Genomic DNA, 23,791 nt, shown 5'->3' with positions numbered 1-23,791 from the left:
GACTGGAATAGCGCATGTTGTTGATTAGGTGTGCTGTGGTATATGTCGGTGTGGAACTGGTGTGGGTTGAAGGGGCCACCAAGAAGAGTGGGGTGGCATGGACATGCACTAATGGTGGGCAATAGGTCTTGTGGCCTGCGATGGGTATCCGCAGGATATAGAGCGCATTAGCAGACGTATAGTCGGGTAAAGGGTGAAACATCTGTAAGAAATTTCAGCAAGACATGTACGGTCATATCAGAGAAATACATTCAGTTCGTGATCGGAGCTCAAGCCTAGACTGACACATCTGTACTTGCGGAGAAGTTTGGCTTCACATGGTCATAGTTCAATTCTGTCGCCCCCTGTGGGATCAGGCTGGATGGTTTTGAGTCCCATGAATTTGATGTCATCTTTCTTGTCCAACTGGTCTTTCTCTTGCCAGTGTAGGGCCAGAGGGTATCTTGCATCGTGTGAGTGGATTAGTCCTAGGTGCTCTCTAATCCTGGTTCTCAATTCTCTTATTGTGCTGTCAATGTATTGGGGATTACAGGTGCAGATGATGGCAGACAATATTAGATTTGCAATAAATAAATTGTGCGACTGTTCATTGGTATCATTGAAAATTAATGGCTTGGCATTTCTTGCATGGGAACAAATGTTTCAAGTTCCACACTTGTGAAAGCCGGAAGTCTTCTTAGATGCGAGCCAAGATTGTTTGGTGGTTGCGACAGGTGCCATGTACGATGGGCTTAGCATTGTACGCAAGGTGGGTACTTTTGTGCATGTCAACAGTGGCCTGGAGGGCATCATTGCTTAATGTGGATATCTATATTAAGGAGATGCCAGTGTTTCAGTAGTATTTTCTGGACCCGATGGCTGTCCTGGTTGAACCTGGTCACGGATCCGATAGTCTCATCTGGGGCGACCGTCCTTGATATGGCTTTAAGTGTCAATAGGGTCCTACATGCTTTGTTGGTTGACATGGTGAGTGCAGAGCCAATTACTTGCTCTGTATATGCTCTTTCCTTGAATCTCAGTGTTAGGAAAGATTTCTTAATTGTGGGTAATGTTCCTTCCATGTGGCAAACCCTAAACTTTTTGCTGTTTTCACCAGGATCTAGACTTTGCCAGAGAAGTGCAGCCTTCTGCCGCACTCCTCTGGGCTTTCGCTCCCTTCTTACGGGGAAACTGACATGCCCTTAAGACAGTCAGTACCGGGAAACGTTTTTTTCTCTAGTTTCTTAATCATGTTGCAGCTTTCGCGCAACATGGCACAAGAGGGCACTGTAAGCTAAGTTACTGCTCTCTTGGATCTCTAGTCTTCTACATGCCCTAGATACTCTCTTGGGATTGTTAATGAACGGTGCAGGTGAATCACGGACGGGACTGGTGGCAGCAATCGTTTTTGTGTTTTTGGGCTCCTTTTGGCGTTTAAGCGCGTTTCTCGCGCTTAGCCCAAAACGGTGGCCTGGCTCCCAAAATGACCAGACCACGAGGCTCGTTGTCCTGTCCGCTGACCGTCTTGCCCCATTCACCTTCCCCAGGTCGAGCCGACCCGGGGCCTTCCTTATTTGGGCATGTACTTTCCCGCAAAACACAGATGCTTTCTCTGGCTTCTACAGGCTGTGTGTGTGCCTTCAGGATGTGGGCTGGGATGTCTGGTCCCAATACACATCCTGGGCACCCGAGAGTCTAGGGTGGTATGAATGCCTGGGACATCCGTGGTCCGTGATAGGTCCACGTATGGTGTGAGTGTTTTATGAGCAGATCTCCCATTGGGTCCCCTCAGTTTTGCGCGAAGGGAACCGTGGATAAGAGGGGGCTGGAAACAGCACTACCATGTCGATCTCCTGAGTTCTCACGAACAAAGGAATACAGGAGCCAAGTATCCTGCAACCACGAGGCTGAACCGAGGAATCGCTGGTGACCCACTGAAGGACTACTCCTCTGCACTGCTGTCGCTTCGTGAAACCCTTTCTACCTCTGATCGAACGAGAAGGCCTGTACTGGTACTTCGACCCTTGGAATAGCAGGAACAACTATTCTCGGCATCTTCACCATCTCCTGCACGTAAGACTTCGGAAGTGTCTCTGGGCCATCCAGCAGACTGACCAGCTTACCCAGGAGTCTTGCTCTGTAACCGACGTCAGGTTGTGTTGTATTACGAGTCCTTGTCACTCTCACACGATTCGTACACTTGGCATTCCCAGGTCTGAAGTGAGTAGTGTACATTTGGCTGAAATACACACGGCCGCTCCGTTGCCCTGCTGTGGTAACAAACTGTGCGGGTTCACTGCGTTTGGGACGTCCTCTACTCAACTTCGTTAGCTGCGGAATCTACATGACGCCGAGATGTCCCCTGCTCGTATCTGAACCTGCCAGCACTGAAACCGACGCGGAGACGTCTGGGTCTGCTTGCATCGGGGACCGGTGAGTAGCATAGCTAGAACTGGTCGCCCTCCTGCAGGAGCCCATAGCTTTTCCCAGCTGTGTCTAACAGCACGCCTTTCCGTACTCGCGCTCTGATTCTGCCCACAGTGGAGGCAGCGCTTGAGTCATGGAGCTCTGTTCATCTTCATTGGTTCACCAAACTAAACTGCCTGATTCCCTCGAAGAGACTCCCCTTTTTGCCCATTGGCACCAGCGTGTGCAGGTACTTTTGAGCACAAGGCTCCACTCTTCGTAGTGCTTGGACTTCCTTTTTGTTAGGTGCCTCTGAAGGCGGACTGGGTCTAATTATTATTCGCACTGCCTGTTTTCCTCCCCATCAAGGTGGTCTACACATTTCGTGCGTCTAACTCGTTTGTATTTGTATATATAGTATATTGGTTTGGTATGTGTTGGTTTACTTGAGTTTTATTGTGATTTCTCGCTACGGTCAATGTTACAAAGGCCTTGTAATAAATGTGTCTATATTTTTAATATAACACCTGCTTGGAGTAATTCGTAAGTGTCCTTGCTTTGTGTGCTCATTGCGGGCTTTCAGTCACCCTCACCCCTCTTGAGACCTAGTCTTGACCGCCGCGATCGCTGGTTACCCTGTTCCAAGAAACTAGGCTTCCAGCAGAGTAAGATTGATGTTAAAGAGACAAGGCGAAAGAACAGAGTCCTGGGGATATCACAGGTGAAGAAGGAAGTAGGCGAGGAGAAGGTGCCCAGGCTGACTTGGGACAAGAGCGGTCCGTTACGAAGGAGATCAGTCAATCCAGTGACCGCTCTGAGATACCAAGGATGTTGTGGAGCCTTTGTAAGAGGATGGACTAGTTGACCGTGTCAAATGCAGAGGAGAGAACAAGAAGGATGAGGACCGCAGGGGAGTTGGAATCCAGGAATGTGAGCAGTTATTCACGGGCGTTCTGGAAAACAGTTTCCGTGCCTCTGGATACTCGGAATCCAGATTGAGGGTTGTGGAAACCGCCAACTAGTTCAGTGTGAGGGTTGAGTTGGGACAGGGCTATTAACGTGGGGAGTATGCTGTGAAGGGAATATCGGCTGATTAGGGGGCAATTAGAGGTTTTGCAGACTAGAGCTGCAGAGCATTCATCGCTCTACCTCCAACAGAGGTATTATGTCAAAGCCAATACGGTGGATCACCCGTTAGCGAGTTTGATTAGGAAAAAAGGAGCATCAAAGACGATCCTTAAAATAAAGAAAGGGGGGCAAGAAATCACTGCTCTACCCGACATAATTTCGGTGTTCACAGAATATTATTCATCCCTGTACACATCAGATTCCCCTATGGAGGGAGCCCAAGGGAAATACTGGTCCTGTGGCCCTCTCCCCAAGATCACTCCCTCAAGAACAGGAAGAACTTAAGGGAGACATTACTCGCTAAGCAGGGCCGGACGGTTTCCCGGCATGTTTCTAAAAAACCTTGAGAAGTAATGATACTGTGATTAGTCCAACTCAAACTCTTTTGGGAGCAGGGGGGGACAGGGCGTATCACCCAGACAATGGAAGAAGCCAACGTTGTGCTGCTTCTAAAGCCGGGTAAGGATGTCACTATAAAGTTCATACCGGCAGATTGTCCTTATTAATCTAGACACAAAGATCTACACCAAGGTTCTGGCATCATGCCTGGATATGCTCCTCCCCAAACTGATTGATGCTGACCAGTCGGATTTATAAACCATAGGCAGGCCCCAGATAACATTTGGTGGGTCTCATCTGATTGAAAAAGTAAATGAATCTAGAACCCCTGCACTTACACTAAGCACTTATACTAGCATTGGACGGTGAGAAGGCATTCGACTGGGTCGAAGCGCCATTCCTCCTCCATACTATGGAGGTTATGGGATTCGGTTCTCAATTCCTTTCAATGGTAAAAGCCAACTTCCGAACTCCCTCCTTGCACTATCCACAAGCAACTTTCCCAGAGGATCAAGTTCTCCCGAGGCACCAAGTAGGGATGCCCGCTCATACGTCATCCACCTGGAGCTGCTCTTGGCCAGCATTAGGGCTTCCCCGCATATTAGGGTGGATTCTCTTTGGGGGTGCGGAGCATAGAATCGCAGGGTTTGCCTATGACGTGCTCCTCTTGATCACAGAATCAGAAATGTCACTCCCATGGATCTTGCGGAAACTACTTCTCTTGGGTGGCCCACAAGCCAGTTATTAAACTTGACCGTCCCCGGGAACTGCGGGGTATAGTACCCTATATATGGGCGGAAACCGGCATTAGTTAGTTAGGTGTGCAGATTACTCTCTGGGTGCCCTTTGCCGTGCAGACTACCCGCCTTTAGCGGAAAACACGCACCGGCTGCTGATGGAATGGGTGGCCTAATCAATATCTGGTGAGGATAAATGCCCTTAAAATTTGCCAAAAATCCTGTACTCTCTCATGGCCCTGCCAGTGGGGGTTCTCCAAGGTTTCTTCAGAACCAGTCAAAACATGCGGGTCATTTATTTTGAACCGCAAGAGACCCAGGGTAGCTATACAGATGCTAATGTCTCTCAGAAGCAGGGGAGGGTTGGGAGTGCCCAACTTCTGCCTCCATTTCCTTGTGGCTCAAATCAGAGCGATCCGGGATTGGATCAGGGGCGATTGCGCAAATGTCTGGTGTCGAACGGACAAACCAGTGGTGGGCTCACTGCTGGACAAGGTGTTGAGGACCCAAGGGGGCAACACCTGCAAACATGTACAGTGGCAGGATAGAGGGGCCCTGGTGGGGGACCCATGGGATAAGCTGGCTGCAGAGGGTGAACTTGACCACCTTCCCCTCCCCGCTGACGTCACCGTTTAGGAATCCTCAGTTCACGCCAGGTATGGGATGGGGTGCCTTGAATGGGTGGGAGGTGGCAGGGTGCCACAAAATCCTCCGCACTGTGCAAGCAGGATTTTGTAAAAGAAAAGTTGGAGTTTTGTTGTGCCAATTTTCTTTGGTCCTGCGCCAAAATTTAAATGCTTAATACTAGGGTGTCGCATATGTGTGAGTAGAATAAGAGGCAAAGTCCCCTACCTCCGTTTGAAAAACCAAGTAAATTGTCCCTTCACACAAAGAAAACTGCGCCACACAAAATCACTGTTCAAAAACTTTGCCTCGTTTTTTAATCAGAAAACACAAAAGTTGAAACTACTATGACGTAGTGGTGCCCTTTGGATTACACATGTCGCCCGCGAGGAGACTGGGCCAACTTTTCAGGAGGGATTTGAACCCAATGACTTGTGAACATGACACTTAATGAAGATGGAAAATAGATCATCATTCTGAGTTATTTGAAAGGTCTGTAACGACTGACAGACATTTGGTAGGAGCATTATATGGGATTATAGCAGATGGGGCAAGGACCCAGGCATGTCACTAAACGGAGCAGCGGGAAACTGCAGTGGGGCAGACGCTGGAGGGGGAACTTTGGACTCACGGTAAATTATTCATTTGTAAATTATTTGGCATTTTTATATAACGCTACAAACCCTCGGGTATCTGAGCTGTAAGGATATTTGACGTGTTACAGCACAGAGTACAACACTACTACACAGGTAGCAAACAGCATAGAGTACAGCACTACTGCACAAGTAGCAAAATTTTTTTTTTGGCAGCACCACCACAAGGGTGCGGTGCATTGCTATATGTGTTACCAGATTAACAAGGAAAGACAGGCCATTCAGTCAAAAATGATTTTAAATGTAAAATGCAAATCCAGTTCCTCATTGTAAAAGCACACATTTTTACATTCAAAATGCATACTCTGCCTATATTGCTAGAGACACATTTGAAAATTAACAGCTAACCCATTAACCATTAACCTGACTAATAAAACCTTATTTAACATAACCCACTAATAAAATGTGTTCTCCACTGCAGAATTAGGCATACTCTGAAAGCCATTTAAATGTGTGTGCAGATTTTTTTTTTCTTCTCTTCTCTGCCTGCTTCTCCGTGTTTTTGTGCACAGTAACTGTAGGAAGAAGGAAGTCAGATTTGCAACAATTGCAAATGTATAAGCGAAGCTATTGTTGAGAGTAGGAGGATGAGAGATGATGGATTTCATTGGGACACGTCATACAGAGGGCTGAGATGAAAGTTTTAGTGGGCAGTATCGGGGAAAAAGACAGGCAGACATTTTTCTGCACTACTGGGGAGAAGACCTGGCTGTGGGACTCCTGACTGAATGCAGATTCCTGCGTCCTGCTACAGTCAAGATTTGGCAGAGCTGGGAGGAAGACCTTTTCCTGGTTGGAGGCATTCCTATCTGCAAAAGCTAAGAATTCCAGGCAATGACCCCGGTTTGAAAAGGAAAGGCGATCCTTTTACTGGGGTTAATCTTCAAGGGAACCACATTCCGAAAGAGAACAGCTGAAGAAAACTCTGAACAGATAAGGTAATTACATAAGCGTTGGAGCCGTGTGTGCACGAAAATATGCAGTCAGTGTAGGAAAGGGGATTCCTGTGCGTGTCTTAATCAAATACCAATGTTGCAATTTGAGTTCTGTTCTCCGCCACGCTCTTTGCAGTGTGTCATAGACAATGCTTTTACTGTACCATTTTATTTATTTCTGTAAAGAATGAGATCGTGTTTAAATGCAACTTTTATAATACAGAAAAATATTTGAAAACAGACGGGTGGTGTATTTATTATTTACCATTACAATGCCGATGATGTGGGGAGATTTTTAAACAGTGCAATGGTCATTTTAAGACAGATGTGTGCATGTCAGAATCAGTATGAATAATTGTGAGTGACTGTAGCATAGCTCGTTGGAGGTACATGAGCCAACGGGAAGAGAGACTCTCTGAACATAGCTCCCTACTGTATATAAGGTAGTGGAAATTACCACAAGACTACCATATATAGCTCTCTGTCGTAAATAAGTCAGTGAGTTCGCCCATGGTGGCACACCAACACTATCACTGAAAAATGTGGTATTCCTAAAATGTAGGTCTGAGGTCTCTCTAGTGATCACACGGAAAATCTAAGCAAAGATAAGGGATTCTGGACATTGGGGCCACAAATAAAACAAGGGAATTATGCTCACCAAAATACCACCAACCACGTATACCAAATATGCAGGTCTGGGTGCTGAAATAATGCATGTCCATTGTATTATTGTTGCATATGGCCAAATCTGAATACAAAGAGTGATTATTGCTAAGTTATTTTTTGGCGGTAATAAAATACCGTCAGGCCCCAAATCTCCACAAAATACCCTACATATTTATGGTGCGTTGGCCGGGAAAGTGATCATAGAGTACCTACTGGGCGTGGCAAGTGTGTCTCACACTGCCATTTGCACATTAAAGGGAACCCATTTTATAATAGCAGTGTGCCACTAAAAACGAATTTCAGAATGTCACAAAGGGAAACCACATTCTCAGATCTAGTGCAATATTTAGAGGCAAAGTTATTTGCACATGGGAATTGGTCTTCGAATAGCACGTTAGAATGGAGTAACCGCATTCAGGGTGAGGTGCAGAAAGAAAAACTAGACAATATTTTTGCAGAAGGCAGCATAATTCAGGTCTGCCTTACAAGATTATTGAATGCAGCCGATAAAAGTGCAGAGAAAGACTGTTTAATACGGCTATGCGGCAAAATATGGTTTATTTTAAATAAGTCCCTGCGAATGCAAGATAATGATACTCAGCTAATTAACAGGTTAAAGACTGAATTAGAGGGGGCAAGTAAAAATCAGGAAATGTTGAGAGCAGAATTGGATGTATGCCAAAAAGACATGCAATTAAAATGCAGAGACTTTGATACTCAGTTATCCAAAAGCAAGAAACAATTTGAAGATAGTGAGCAAGAATTGGCACACTTAAAAGCCTTAGTGGATCACATTAGGCAGGATAAAGATGAGGTTGTTTCAGAAATGCAGATTTTACAAAAAGAACATTGTGAAAAAGAAGGTGATCTCCAGAGTGCAGAACAAGAAATGATTAAAATGATCCAAGAAAGAGACAAGAGAAATAAAGAGTTCAATGAATGCCAAATGCAAATGTGCGAAATGCAGGAGGTGATTAATAAAATGAATGATGAAAATAATTATTTGCAAAATGAAGCAACCAGACTCCTTAAAAAGTGTAAGGACTTAGAACAGCAAATGTGCATTCCCAGGTCCCAGGAGAGGCGGCAGGGTACCACATTCAATGGAGTGGAGGGGAATTCTAGCTATGCCCAAAGAGCTAGTGCTACAGTGGCTGGGCCGGTGACTGAACTTGGTTGCAGCGCCCTTGGGGGATTTGATACTCCCATTGGGGGCAGCCACCAATCTCATACACCTGAAAACAGGATTGAATCACAAAATAGTGCAATTCCATGCATTGCAACAAGTAGCCCCATAAAAATAATGAAATCCATTAAAGCCCTGATCAAACCATTTAAAAAGGGAGGTGAATGCTGCATTGAGGATCACTTAGAAGCGGTGCATGACATTTTTAAAGCACTCCAGATACCTAGGGAACAGTACAGACAATATTTTCATTTAACTTTAGATGCCCCGACGGCCAGCATCATAAGGGGATTAAATGAACAGCAGAATATGACATGGCTGGAGTTTGAAAAAGAAATTAGGCGTCATTTTTCTCCTTTTCAGTCATTGCAGGAGGCAAAGAAAGTCGCGTACACAATTACTGCTGGACCTAATACATCCCATCGCCAATTTTTACAAGACTTAAAAAGAGCATTCTCTCGCTTTGATGTATCTTTTTACTCAAATTCCAATGAGTTTAAAACTGCATACTTCTATGGGCTACAGAAAGACATCATATCCCAATTGGTCCGTGAATTTGACCGTGACAAGTCCCTTGAATGGATTGTACATCAAAGCACAAAGCTATATGAGGTACTCTATTGTCAGGGTAGAGAAAGTGATAAAATGAAAGATACCAGGCCTAAATCTAAAGAACCCTCAGCCACAGTAATGGAAATCAGGTCAGCCAAAATGTCCCTTGAGTCTGCTCAAAGTCAAGGTAAAAATAATGTGACACCTGAACAAAGGGGTAATCAACAAAGATCGCCATTTCCTGTACCAATGTTCCAAACACATGATCCTAGTAATAGAGAGAGCTACATCAGCCCTAGGTATTTAGGGGATAGACCCCGGGTAGGATATCGGCCTGATATGGCAGGTATGAACAATAACCAGAGACAAAATCAAGATCAAAGAAATGATGGTCCCTACCAGTCATTGGGGACACAGAGTAGGTTTGATCCCAACACCATGATATATGGTAATCAGGATAGGCCCCGATATGTGGATTGATTTACTGATAATGGAAATCAACATAGGGGCCAGTACCCACAATCTGAGAGACAGGACATGAGGCAAAACGTGAACTACAGTCCACGCCAGTACAATGATTCCCCACCAGGGGACTATAATCAAAGGATGGGTGCAACCCGCTCCCCTCCACAAATGAATCAAGAGTTCAGAAACCATCCCAACCGACATCAATCACCTGAGAGGTATCAGAATAGATCCAATCAGGGGGAAAACAACCAATATCGACCTAGGCCACAGAAAGAGGATCCTAGAGAGATGGAAAGGTTCCAGTGCCTTGAGGCCCAAGTGAAAATGTTAGCTGAGCAAATAGGAAAGCTCTATACAGCGCAAAAACAACCTTCCAAAGAGGGGGCTGATGGCCATAGCAATGACCGGGGGGCTTCCGAAAAGTGACTAAGTACTCATGATAACTGCAGTGCCAAAATGACAGATTGCTCTGATATAATTTTGCATAACGACTCTGAGATGCCTAATGGATTAAAAATGAAAGTACCAGTAAATGAAATTGTGACAGAAAGTGCAAATACTTCTAAAAAAGAGGTACGGTTTAACTTAAAGCTAAATAAAACAGTAAAGATTTGCACAAATGAAAAAGAAACATTAGGAATTCCAAAAGAACAAAGGAACAGATTTAAGAAAAATGACTCATGCATGGGGAATACCAGTGAACAGGGAGTAAGTGGGGATGCCATAGCTCCTTCCCTGGGCAAGCAAAACAATGACCAAACACAGACAGAAAAAGGAAATACTCACAAGGAGGGTACAAGTCAATCACCTGAAGAATTCTTTGAGCCACATATTTTTGAAGAGGCTGAAAGGGCTGGTATTACACTAAATGATCACAAATGCACAGAATTAAAAAATGACAAATTGCTGAATGATGTTGTTACACATGTTCAGTTGGAAGGTTGTAATGTGGTCTCTGATGTTACCCAGATGGATGGGCGAACAGTGGCCACACTCCAAAAAACCTCTGAACATGGAGAAATGAATAAAATATCTCGCACAGAAATGGGTAAAAAGGAGGGAAAAATGTCTTTTCATTTACCAATGTGCTTAGCCAAAAGTGAAAAAGATCTGAGAAAGGTGAGCCCTGAAATCAGTAAGAATTCACATTTCTTATGTGTATTAGAGGAAGTTGAGGACAGATATTATGCACCCATCACTGTAGAAGAAAAATGCCACACCTTTGCTATGATTGACACTGGCGCACAGGCCACAATTATGTCCAAGGAGCTGGTAAAGAGTATCAATGAAGGGAGGCCTCCACAGAGTCAGATCACAGTGAAGGCAAATCAAGGCCCAGTGCATAACTTTAATGGGGAGGAGGTGCCCATCATAGGTGTAACTGAGGTTGACATAAAAATAGGAAAGCACAGAATGAAACAAGAGGTATTGATCACATCTATTTGTGAAATTCCATTTCTGATGGGGACAGATTGCCTGAAAAGATTGTCTCCTCTCATAGATGGGGTGAATGGAGTGCTGTGGTCCTTAACCAAAAAACCATTGAGGCCTAAGAAACTAAAATCACAAAGCAGCAATATAAATGAATGTCACACCGTTGCCAAAACAAATGATGCTGTGGAGGTATATCTCCAGAATAGCTGCATACCTAGTGTCACTGTTATATTAATGTGTCAAGACAAAATGCAGAGCGACAATGAAAAACTACCTGTACAAATATACTTGGACCCAAGGAAAGATTGGCAGAGTGCCATAGATGAGCACACATTACGTTTCTATTTAAAAGAGAAAACATGCAAACAGAATATTGCTCCTAAAACAGATTCAGAAAAACACATTACCACTCTGGCAGAAATACACATGGAAGATGAGCAACCATGGGTTCATGTTGGTATAAATGATTATCTTAAAACAATAAAAGCCACTTTAGCACTTGAACATGAAAGGAGTTTCATTAATGAGAAATTGTTGCAAAAAATTATGGAGAGGGAAGAAATCCCGAAATTTAGGATTAAAAACCAATATGTTTCTGGGTTGGACAGTCCAGACTTTGAAAACCGAATTGCAGGCAGATGCATGCTTAAAATTAGCATTGGGCAGAAAACAATTTACCATAATGTATGGATAGTGAGTGGAGCACAAAATAAATTTTACATGGGCAATGACATCATGCACAGAATGTGTATGGTGTTAGATTTCCTTAATCAAAAAATATGGTCACGCCTAGGTGGTCCGGCACCTGAATTTGAAGACAAAAGAAGGGCTTATCATTGTGCACAACTGGTTCCTTATGCAGTCGAATTACAAATGAGGAAAAATACTATTATTCCTGCATTTACAAAACAGTTTGCAATAACACTGAAATGCAAAAATGGACAGCAGATGAAAGGCTCTGATGCATTTGTATGCCTGAATGAATCCATAAAACAGCAAGGCCTGGATTATGAATACATTCCATTGGTAGACATTGGTGAGGGATCTGTAAAAATCATGGTAAATAATAAAGGTTGTCAGGATATTCATTTAGAGGAAAACTCCCCATTAGGAATGACCATACAAAAATCACATTATACGGCAGATTTAAATAACATGGTGATTGGGAATATTCCTGAAAAATATGTAGATGCCAAGGGCGAGTTGCCAGAACACCTGGACTCTCAACCCAAAGGAATATTTAAAATTCATTCTGTGTATCCTTATGATTCAAATGAGACAGTGTGCTGCCATCAAGAGGATTGCATAATATTTAATTTAAATGAAAATGAAACAGGAAATCAGCCCATTGAAGTGGAAGCCGATATGCCAAAATATTTAAAAGTGGCAGCTCTACAAAAAGACACAGCCACACAGTTAGAGGAAAGCGCTGAGATTCCTTTACCAGAAGAGTTTCCAGAATGGTAGAAGAGCAGATCTCCTTAGCGGATGCATGTGACAGCGATAAGGATAGGGACGACCTGAGGAAAATATTTATGGAGTTTAAGGATGTATTTGCAAAAGATGCTTATGATTGTGGTTTAACTGATTTACATGTGGCCACACTACCAGAAGGTTGTAGCAGAAATCCAGTGTTTGTACGCCAGTATAGACTACCGCTGGCATGTTTAGAATCATTGGCAGAGATTATAAAAAATTTGGAATCACGGGGAATAATCAGGCCCATTCATAGCACATCCAATACGCCTATTTTAGGTGTGTTAAAGCCAAATGGTCAATGGCGGCTGTGTGCAGACTCAAGAGAGTTAAATAAAAGAGTACCAATATCTAGATGGCCACTGCCATTCATTGATCAGGGCCTAGCTCAGATACATGGTTCAAATGTATTTACCACATTAGATCTCACATCTGGATATTGGTGTGTGCCATTGGCAGAGGAGATACAACACTTATTTTCCTTTACATTTGACAGGACTCAATATGCCTGGCTTAGAGCTCCGTTCGGGTACATCAATAGTGGGAGTGAATTTGGCATATTTTTGAGAAAGGCCATGCCGGATGCAGCGGAAAGAGGAACAATAGTTTATGTGGATGATGTCCTGATAAAAAATGAAAGCCTGAAAAGCCATTTTGATGAAATAAGACATGTACTTGGCCAATTGCAGAAAGCAGGCGCCAAAGTATCTTTGCAAAAAGCACAATGGTGCAAGAAAAAAGTGAACTTTCTAGGGCATGAAGTGACTGAACATGGGCTAAATCCACAAAGGAAGAAAATAGAGGCCATACAAAGATTAAAAGATCCTAAAAATGTGAAAGGAGTAGAAAGTTTATTAGGGATGACAGGCTATAACAGAAAGTTAATTGAGAATTATGCAGAAATCACTCAACCATTGACTAAACTGCTTAAACTAAATACTCCCTGGAGATGGGAAAGAGAGCAGTCTGATGCAGTGGCTAGATTGAAGGAATGTCTTGTAAAGGCACCATGTTTAGCATACCCCATAAAGGACAGGGATTTCTTTATAGAAATAGGTTTTCTGAACATTGTATGTCAGCAGTATTATCACAAAAACACGATTTGAATCACAAAACCATTGCATATGCAAGTAAGGCACTTTCCCAAGTTGAAATGAAATTTAATGAATGTGAAAAGGCCCTATTAACCACTGTGTGGGCGCTACAACATTTCCGCCCCATTGTTCAGGGAGAAAAGGTGATTATTGAAACAAATCATCAACCTTTGCAATTTTTAGAGAGTAAAAGAATTAGATCAGGCAATCTAGCGCAATCCAGAATCACTTCATGGACGCTGGCATTACAAGGTTTTCCCGTAGAAGTGAGATATGGACAAAATAAAAAGAGCCCAATTGCTCAAGGGTTAGCTGACTTACATGATTGTGCAGCTGAACAAATACCAAATGAAATGGAAGTGGAAACTAGTTTGCAGGAATTTGAACAATCATCACACAAAGCTTTTGATGAAAAAACATGCAAGGATTTGCCAACTGTATATGTGGATGGTTGTGCTTTTCACATTGAAAATGACAGTAATAAACAGTTAGTGGCAGGAATAGGAAATGTCTGGTTGAAATGTGAAGGCGTCCCCAGTATAGGGATGAGGATTGGGGATAGGAGCAGTCAGGTGGCGGAATTGGCAGCCATCTATAAAGCAATTGCTACTGCAGTTGATAAAAAGTTCAGTGAAATTGTCCTGGTGACTGATTCCGACTATGCACGGAATAGCTTTGTGGAGTATTTGCCTGGTTGGAAAGCAAGAGGCATGGTTACATACAACAAAAAGCCACTTAAACATGGAGAAATGATACAAGCCATAGACAAATTGGTGTCAGAAAATAATTTAACAATATACTGGAGAAAAATTCGTGGGCATTTAAAAACACCAGGAGAGGATAAGGAGGGAAATGATAAGGCAGACCATCTGGCTAAGATTGGGGCTGTGATGGGAGAATTGCTACATATTGATTATTTAATGGGTGAAATACAAATTGATGCAGTGACACGTTCTAAAGCACCAAAGGAGGTAGATCAACCGGTGGTGTAGTGGAGTCATGACACGCCAGACCAAGATTTGATTGAGGCACAAAAGAATGATCAAATTTTGGGAATCTATTATAATCATTTGATAGATCCTGAACAAAATCCTTTAACAGAAAATGATTGTATGGGAAAAGAAGAGTTGAGGGCGTTATTAAAGAAGAAAACACGAATCAGATTACAGGATGGACTCATGATTAGAGAGTCCATAACAGGACAAATACAGTGGGTAGTACCCCTTTCATTCAGAGGACTGATGCTACACCATGCACATGATGCCATAACTGCAGGCCATAGAGGTTCACAAAAACATTAGAAATATTAAAAGATTATGCTTACTGGCCACATATGTCCCAAGATGTGGAATTATATACTAGAGGATGTCTAGTATGCGCCCAATTTAAACCTGCTTCACCAATGCATAGAGCACCATTGATGAAAAGAGGCCTAACTCTCCCATGGTCAGATTTGCAAATAGACTATGTAGGTCCTTTAAAAAGGTCGAGCAGGGGACACCGTTATATTTTGAGTGTGGTATGTTTGATGTCAAAGTGGATTGAATGCATTCCTGCACCAGATTGTAGTGCGCAAACAGCAGCCACATTGCTGGTGAACCATGTGTTCTCAAGGTTTGGGTTGCCACAAAGAATTGAGTCAGACAGAGGAAGTCATTTCACAAGTACTCTAATGAGTAAAGTATGGCAAATACTAGGTGTGAAAAGGAAACTACATATCGCATATCGGGCGGCGTCTTCAGGTACAGTTGAAAGAAGCAATAGGTCTGTTGTGGATATGTTAAAGAAATTTGTGGCAGAAGCAGGTTCCAGCTGGGATTTACGTTTACCATTGGTTTTGATGGCAATCAGATCGACTCCTGCCAAAGCAACAGGTGTTAGCCCTCATGAGGTCTTGACAGGTAGGAAAATGGTGTTACCACAACACCTACTATACAGAACACATGAGCAAACTCTAGTGAGTGCATCCACAGTTCATGAATATATTGATGAACTGAGGAGGCATTTGCAACATGCATTTGCTTTTGTGCAGAGAAATCTGGAAAGAGCTGCTGACAGTGCAAAGTCATATTATGATAAAAAGACATCAGCAAAGGAATACAGTGTAGGGGATCAGGTGTACAAGTTTCATTTTGGAAAAAGTAAACAGAAAAATTCAAAATTTCTAGCAGCCTGGCAGGGGCCATTTCGGATTATAGATAAGGTCTCTCCTGTAGTGTATAAAATTTTGAAAAATGAAGGTGAAACTGCAATAGAGCAGTTTGTCCATGTAAATCAAATCAAACCATGCCATCCCAGACATGAGATCAGGCGGCTTGAGCATGTAGAAACAGATAAAATCCCTTGAACACAAAAAGAGAAAATAAATGGGTACAATCAGGAGGCAGTGACAAAGAAGTTAAAAAGTTGATTGTTATGATGGCACATAAACACTGTAGTATATGTAAAATATAATATAAAATAAATATAAATAAATAAATAAATGCACATATAATGGAAGCTCATGGTTGGTGTGCAGAGAGAAAGTGTGTTAAATATTGAATATCTGCTTGTTTTCTTTTAACTTGTGTTTAATTTCAGAAAAAAAAAAAATGAAATATTTTTACCAAGCATGTTTTATTTTTGGCAAAAGGATGAAGTTAGTATTGTGCTATGTACTTAATTTGTTTGTTTTCTATTTTGATTTAGAAAATTAACATTATTTGGTCGGAGGTTCTGGGATCAGAGCCCACGGGAGACGATGGAGTCCTGGAGCCCACGAGGACGGATTCCGGGAAAGCCCCAAAGAGGGGTGAAGACCAAGGCTACAAAGCGATCAGCATTGAAGATGATACCGATGATATGTTTAATGATGATGATATTTGGAGGGATCTTCAAGAATTCAGAAGCACAGGTTGTCATTGAACCTGGACCAGCATCTGGTATCGCGGTGGAAGAGGCACCAGGATTCATCATGAGTGATAGAAGGATGATTTTCCAAAATATATACATTCCGTTAAATCCTGAGATTTTGATTGAAAAACACTTGAACAATACCGGAATTAAGATTGAACAGACTAAAGAGTGGCTGGAAATAAGAAAAGAGGACACTAAGCAGTCAATAAGAGATATATTAATGCAATTGGAAAAAACATTTGTGAATTCAGCAGACATTAAGAAGAAGAGAGGAAAGAGAGGTGCGGTGATGCTCGCGATATCAATGGTAATGTCTATAATTGGAGCAATAATAGGTACCACAATATCAACAGCCAATTCTATTTCGGTAGGAACACTGAGTACTAAAGCACAACAACTGAGTATTGACCTAGAAATAATACAAAAGACATTAGATGGAATTAGAGGGGGACTGGATGAACAAGTAAGATTCATAAATGAAACTGCAATCATTCTAAATGAACAAGCGGATGTGATGCAACGGGCGACTAAAATAATACTTAAGCATGACAGAACTTTAAATGAAATATTGAACATAATGAGTCCTGTTGATAGACTATTAACGAATTATATGAGAGAAGTTCAAACTGCAGTTTCACAATTGATTCAAGGACATATTCCCTTGTATTTTGTTTCGCAGGATATCATTCGTCAAATGATAGAAAGATTGACCAGGAGGGAAATTGACCTTATACACGTAAAAATTGCATTCGAAATGGGGAATGCAATTCCTTTATATGTGGACTTGGAAAGACTAGAGATCGGATTTTTGCTATGCATCCCATTTGTAGCCCCTGAACTTATTTATCAAACGAAGTGGGTACACAACGTGGGATTTTGGCAAGAGGACAAATTCATTAAGATTAAGACTCCAGAAGTGGTGGCATTTCAGTCATGGGAACCTGAAGTTTATTTAATACCAAACCTGGAAACATGTGTAACATTTAAAGAACAAAATTATATGTGTCCAGGTAAACCGTTTGTTCCTGATGCCACAGACAGAGGTAAATGGTTGGTCAGCACCTGCTTAAAGAACATGACGGTAGTACATTTAAACCATGGAACATACGTGGTTAAACAGGTGAAATATAATGTTTTTTATTTACAGGTTCCAAAGGATGCAATTGTGTCAATTGGGGGATTAACATTGTTTCATGTAACAAATGATGTTTGGGAAAGCCAAGTGGAAAATATCGATTTTTTTCAAAGGGATACTTTTCCAATAGATCCGGATGTGGAATATTTATTGAATCACAAAGAAAGACATGTTATAAAAATGAATTTGAGAAAAAACAATATTACAATTAGTAATCTGGGCATAATAGAAGTGGAAAGATTTAATTGGGGAACCTGGGGGAACGCTCAATAGTGGGTTTGGCTATCCTGGTGCTAATCATGGGTGGATGGTTGATTGTGCTATCAGTAAAAATGAAAATGTTACTGATTTTACTGACTACGTCAGGAAGAGAAAGATATCCCAATACACATGCATTTTAAAAGAAAAAAAAAAAAAAAAAAGAACAAGTTGTTTTTAGGAATTGGCTTGAATCGTGGCCAGATTCTAAAAACAAAAGGAGGGTATGTAAGGATATTTGGCGTGTTACAGCACAGAGTACAACACAGGTAGCAAACAGCATAGAGTACAGCACTACTGCACAAGTAGCAAAAAATTTTTTTTGGCAGCACCACCACAAGGGTGCGGTGCATTGCTATATGTGTTACCAGATTAACAAGGAAAGACAGGCCATTCAGTCAAAAACGATTTTAAATATAAAATGCAAATCCAGTTCCTCATTGTAAAAGCACACATTTTTACATTCAAAATGCATACTCTGCCTATATTGCTAGAGACACATTTGAAAATTAACAGCTAACCTATTAATCATTAACCTGACTAATAAAACCTTATTTAACAGCTGAAGAAAACTCTGAACAGATAAGGTAATTACATAAGCGTTGGAGCCGTGTGTGCACGAAAATATGCAGTCAGTGTAGGAAAGGGGATTCCTGTGCGTGTCTTAATCAAATACCAATGTTGCAATTTGAGTTCTGTTCTCCGCCACGCTCTTTGCAGTGTGTCATAGACAATGCTTTTACTGTACCATTTTATTTATTTCTGTAAAGAATGAGATCGTGTTTAAATGCAACTTTTATAATACAGAAAAATATTTGAAAACAGACGGGTGGTGTATTTACTATTTACCATTACAATGCCGATGATGTGGGGAGATTTTTAAACAGTGCAATGGTCATTTTAAGACAGATGTGTGCATGTCAGAATCAGTATGAATAATTGTGAGTGACTGTAGCATAGCTCGTTGGAGGTACATGAGCCAACGGGAAGAGAGACTCTCTGAACATAGCTCCCTACCGTATATAAGGTAGTGGAAATTACCACAAGACTACCATATATAGCTCTCTGTCGTAAATAAGTCAGTGAGTTCGCCCATGGTGGCACACCAACACTATCACTGAAAAATGTGGTATTCCTAAAATGTAGGTCTGAGGTCTCTCTAGTGATCACACGGAAAATCTAAGCAAAGATAAGGGATTCTGGACATTGGGGCCACAAATAAAACAAGGGAATTATGCTCACCAAAATACCACCAACCACGTATACCAAATATGCAGGTCTGGGTGCTGAAATAATGCATGTCCATTGTATTATTGTTGCACATGGCCAAATCTGAATACAAAGAGTGATTATTGCGAAGTTATTTTTCGGCGGTAATAAAATACCGTCAGGCCCCAAATCTCCACAAAATACCCTACAGAGCGCTGCTTACCCACGGTGTGTGGTGCTCATTTATCGACCTCGGAAGGATGAAAGGCTGAGTTTGGCCCCGCCGGGAATCGAACCTGCGTTAGCAGGCTCTGCACGGATGTCAAACTTGACCGGCTTAGGTACAGGCAGATATCTCCTCCCCCCCATCCAAGGTCAGGTGGGCCATCATGCTTCTAGGGGAGCCGAGGACTATATGAGGGCAGGGGGGGTGGGAGGGGTTCTCAAACAGTGAAAGGGCCCATACATTGGCTGGCGAAAGAGCTGGCCACCCGCAGAAACTTGGGACCCAGAGCCATCTACAGAGATTATGGACTCATGGGGGGGAGGGTGGGGTGAGACAGGACTGGATGCGTTGTTAGTTACATGTGTTGGGATCGGGTAGTGGGGTTGCAGTGCAATACATTTTGAAAAGGCCAATAAAATACTTTAAGTGCATTGTTACTGTGCTACCCTCACCAGTCCAAATCAGCTCCCTGGCCAAGCACAATCACACACAGTCTTTGATTAAAAATTCTCTCGCTTATTCACACACAGCATTCACTCACTCATTACACGAGAGGATCAGAAGTGACCTTCCCATACATTTTATATCCCCCCCACACATGTTCCAAATAGGAACAGTGAAACGCCCCTCACCGCCACTACACTTGAAAAAGTGCACCTGTTTTGAAAATTGGGATTTACTTGGAAAATGCCCAAAACCCACTTTCCGCCCTCTGTCTTGCGCAGTTGTGCATTTGGTGGGAAAAGATCACCTCAAAGCGCAGAACTGTGATGCACACTTTAACTGTCCTTTGTGCACAGTTCACCACCTTTTTGGTGCAGGTGAAGTGAATGAGCATTTTATCAGTTGCACCAAACACGTTTTGAAAATCGTGACACGATGGTTTATCCCTACTGATCACTTCTTTACGCTGTACATTTATTTCAGAGAGTGAGGTTTGAGGGGACAGAGGGGAATTAGGAATGGGAAAGAACACAGTAAGGAAAGGGAGCCGGGGGCTTTTACTGTTTCTTCAGTCATTAACCCCAGATTTGCTCATGAGCTAGTATTGTGTTAAATACCATTGGCTTCAGAGCGGATACTGTGACTGGAATAGTTAGCCCCAGAGTACGTGGCAGCATTCTTGCACTGCAGGTATTGGGTTTGTGGTTATAATCCCCAGGACAGGTATTCTGTCACATGTAACGGTTTAGCAGGTACTGTATCAAACGTCATTAGTTCCAGGGCAGGTGTCTGGAATCGGTATCCCAGATCCGGTACTATGTCTGTAATTATTTGCACCAGGGCAGGTATTGTCAGATGCAGCTGATGAGCGTGTATCGCATTAGCTCCACAGTAGGTATTGCGTCTGCAGTCATTCGCTCCTCTAGCACTATAGAAGGTAATCTCTGCTGATATTCATCGGAGTGTTGTTTCTGTATCTGCAGTCATTACACCTAGAACAGACACTGTGTCTGCAGTTATTCTCCACGGAAGGATCATTAGACACAGAAAGTACCGGATCTCCATCTCGCCCTGGCTTTCAGAGTAGGCACCGGAACTGGAGACAGTAGGACGTCTGCAATCATTAGCCGGCGCAGGTATTATGTAATCACTTAAACCAGACCACGGTCTGTGCGCTGCACAGCAGTTACTGCGTCTGCGACCATCCCAGAGCCTGAACTGTGCCGTAAATATGCGTCGGGGCAGCTACTACGTCTAAAACACCAACAGGCTGCCCTGTGTAATTTCAAAACCAGATTTTTAGAAAGTCACGTACGTTTAATTTCAACCTGAGTACAATACAACCAATTACAGCTGCTTCAGCCTCTGACTTCAACGTGCACTTCCAGAGATTGGAAAAGGCCTCCTATTTCCAGCATAACAACCAAGGGGCGAGAACGATCTAAATTAATGGATGCTAAAATAAAAGCATATACAACTAATTACAAGAGCTGGATCTTATAAACTCACCGGATTCTGCCCGAAACTGGAAAGGAGCGCTTGGTAAACGGAGGCCTTATGCTGCTTTCATTATCAAATGAAACACACATTTAAAGTCCCTATGAGACCCGATAGCATTGTGCGTTCATTTAAAAGTTTGCCGACACTTCCTGAAATATCTTTAAGGCGTCATGACGCAATTGACGTATTTCTGAAATGCCTTTAAGTCGTCGTGACGTTTACACGCAGGATCATAGCAACGCCCGCCTACTTTTCTTCACGTGACTTTCGGCACGTTGCCTACCATTCACTTGGCGTCTGACGTGAATTTTGTGCGCGGGAACCGGACTGGAAGGCTTTGGCAATCGGCTGCCAGTGGTGGAAACGGCATTTTTGCCTGCTCTTGGCTGGCTGAGGTTAAGGTGTGAAGTTTCTTCGAGATACCACGAAAGTTTGTGGATGACGAAATGGCAACAGGGTGGGGACGGAAAGCAACCGGACTCTGCGTGCTCTTGGCTGGCGGAGGTTAAGGTGGGGCTTTTCTTCAGCATACGGGAAATGTTTCTGCAAGACACCAGATGGAGCGTCCAACTTTGTCGTGTTCCCCCCCCCCCCCCCACTCGCCCCCCTCGTCGTGATTTTTGTGAACGGGAACCTGGAAGGCTCTGGCTGCAAAGCAACAGGAATCTGTGTGTTGTGTTATTGAGTGGCTGATAATTGGCATGTTGTTCGGGATACCAGGAAAGTTCCTGTGAGACACCAGATGGAGACGAGAGAGCGGAAAACTACATTTACTAAAAATCATTTTCATCTATTCAACGTGAAAGGTATGGAGGGCTAAGAAAAGCAAGAGTGCAAGGACAGTGGGTGGTGTGATGATAGGCCTGCAGGCTCAGCAGGCGTGACTGACACGGAGCGGGGCTCTCGCTCCGTGGCCGTAAGGCTGTCGCGGGGCGCGGGAGCTGCGCAGCAATAAACACACGGGACCACAGATATCGATGCCTAAACCCGGACTGGCGTTAAGCCGCCAGTTCCGGTGATGCCTTTATTACTGCATCCGCCCGTAGTGTCACGTGACCCTGCTATTCCGGGACACGTGACACCACATTCCTCCCCAAATTGGAGGTGAGATTCCCATGAGTTAACATAACATCTTACATAGAGTCTTACTTCTGGGTGAGTGAATGTCTCTGCCTCTGCTGTCGTCTTCCTTGGTATATTTCGTCTACTACATATCCTTGAAGGCGGGAAGATGGTTTGGGCCTTTCTCTCAGACTGTATCGGGTGCTTCTCTCTCGTGGCGCGTTTTCCGTGGCGGCCTCCACTTCACCACTTCCTCCTTCCGGCACTTCGATGGTCTGCTGTGGCGTGGGTGTTTGAGGTGGGTGTACTACTTCCTCCCTCTGGGGTGACGGTTGTTCTTCCCACATTTCTGGGGGCACTTTCCTGAAATGGGAGACGTTCCTGGTTACTGTCTCTTTTCCGCGGGTTGCCGTAATCATGCTGTGGTTAGTGGTCGCGACAGTCCACGGGCGCGCTTCGAAGTTGAGGGACATTTTCTTCGGTGGTGCCCGGTTCCTGACGAGGACTGTGTCCCCCGGGTTTATGTCTCTATGGTGTGCTCGTCGAGCAATGCTTTCTCGCTCATTGTGTCTTTCCCGTCTTGCTTCCATCCCGATGATATCTGGGTCTGGCGCTGTCCAGCCTGGGTGTATCGGTAGCTCTGCCTGAATGGGAACTCCGAACATGAGGGCCGCCGGGCTGACCCCTGTGGCTGAGTGTGGGGTTTGTCGGTGTGTCCTCAGAAACCGATATACAGCCTTCAACCAGGGGTGCCCTTGTTCCTTGGCGATCCTGATGATCTTGTTCAGGGATCCCATGAAACGCTCTGCGTCACCGTTTGCCTGAGGCCATCTTGGGGTGATGCGTTGATGTTTGACGTTGACCTCTTTGAAAAATTCCCTTAGTTCTTGACTGACAAACGATGGGCCATTGTCACTCTTCATTTTCTTGGGAATGCCATGGGTGGCGAATATTTTCTCCAGTGCGAGGATGGTGGTTTCTGCGTTCGTCGAGGCGACATGCTCTACTTCCGGGTATCTGCTAAACTCATCTATCACTACTAGCAGGTATCCTTCTCCAGCGATGGTGCAGTGGCCCATGCTGACGGCCTCCCATCGTCTTCGGCTTCGGGGGGCGCAGCTGAGTGGTTCTGGGTTTGCTGGTCTCCGTGAGGCTTGGCATGCCGTGCAGGATTCTACGAGTTCTGTAATTCTCTGGTGCATGTTTGGCATCCACATTCGGGACTTTAGGTAGGCGGTCGACTTGACAATCCCTTGGTGTCCACTGTGGGCGAGCTTTAGCGCTCTGTCCTCAAGGGATTCTGGTAATATGATCCTGTGTCCTTTCAGTATTACTCCCTCAGGGGCCACAGACAGTTCATGTCTGATACCGAACAGGGCTCTGAA

At 43.5% G+C, this 23,791-nt stretch overlaps 1 protein-coding gene across 1 annotated transcript in view; it reads right to left on the bottom strand.

The window, feature by feature from the left end:
• Positions 1-21,537, bottom strand: part of DEDD (death effector domain containing) — a 184,965-nt gene extending 163,428 nt beyond the window's left edge. Inside the window, exon 1 of the mRNA XM_069607182.1 lies at positions 21,354-21,537. Within this exon, the coding sequence (XP_069463283.1) occupies positions 21,354-21,433 (80 nt within the window). The 5' untranslated portion in view covers positions 21,434-21,537. The remainder of the gene's footprint in view (positions 1-21,353) is intronic.
• Between the last annotated feature and the right edge of the window lie 2,254 nt (positions 21,538-23,791).

Source organism: Ambystoma mexicanum, chromosome 1p (assembly GCF_040938575.1).
Source record: "Ambystoma mexicanum isolate Mex_15411 chromosome 1p, UKY_AmexF1_1, whole genome shotgun sequence".
Classification (NCBI taxonomy): Eukaryota; Metazoa; Chordata; class Amphibia; order Caudata; family Ambystomatidae; genus Ambystoma; species Ambystoma mexicanum.
Note: the sequence above shows the minus strand (reverse complement) of the source record. Positions and strands in the feature narration are given on the sequence as shown.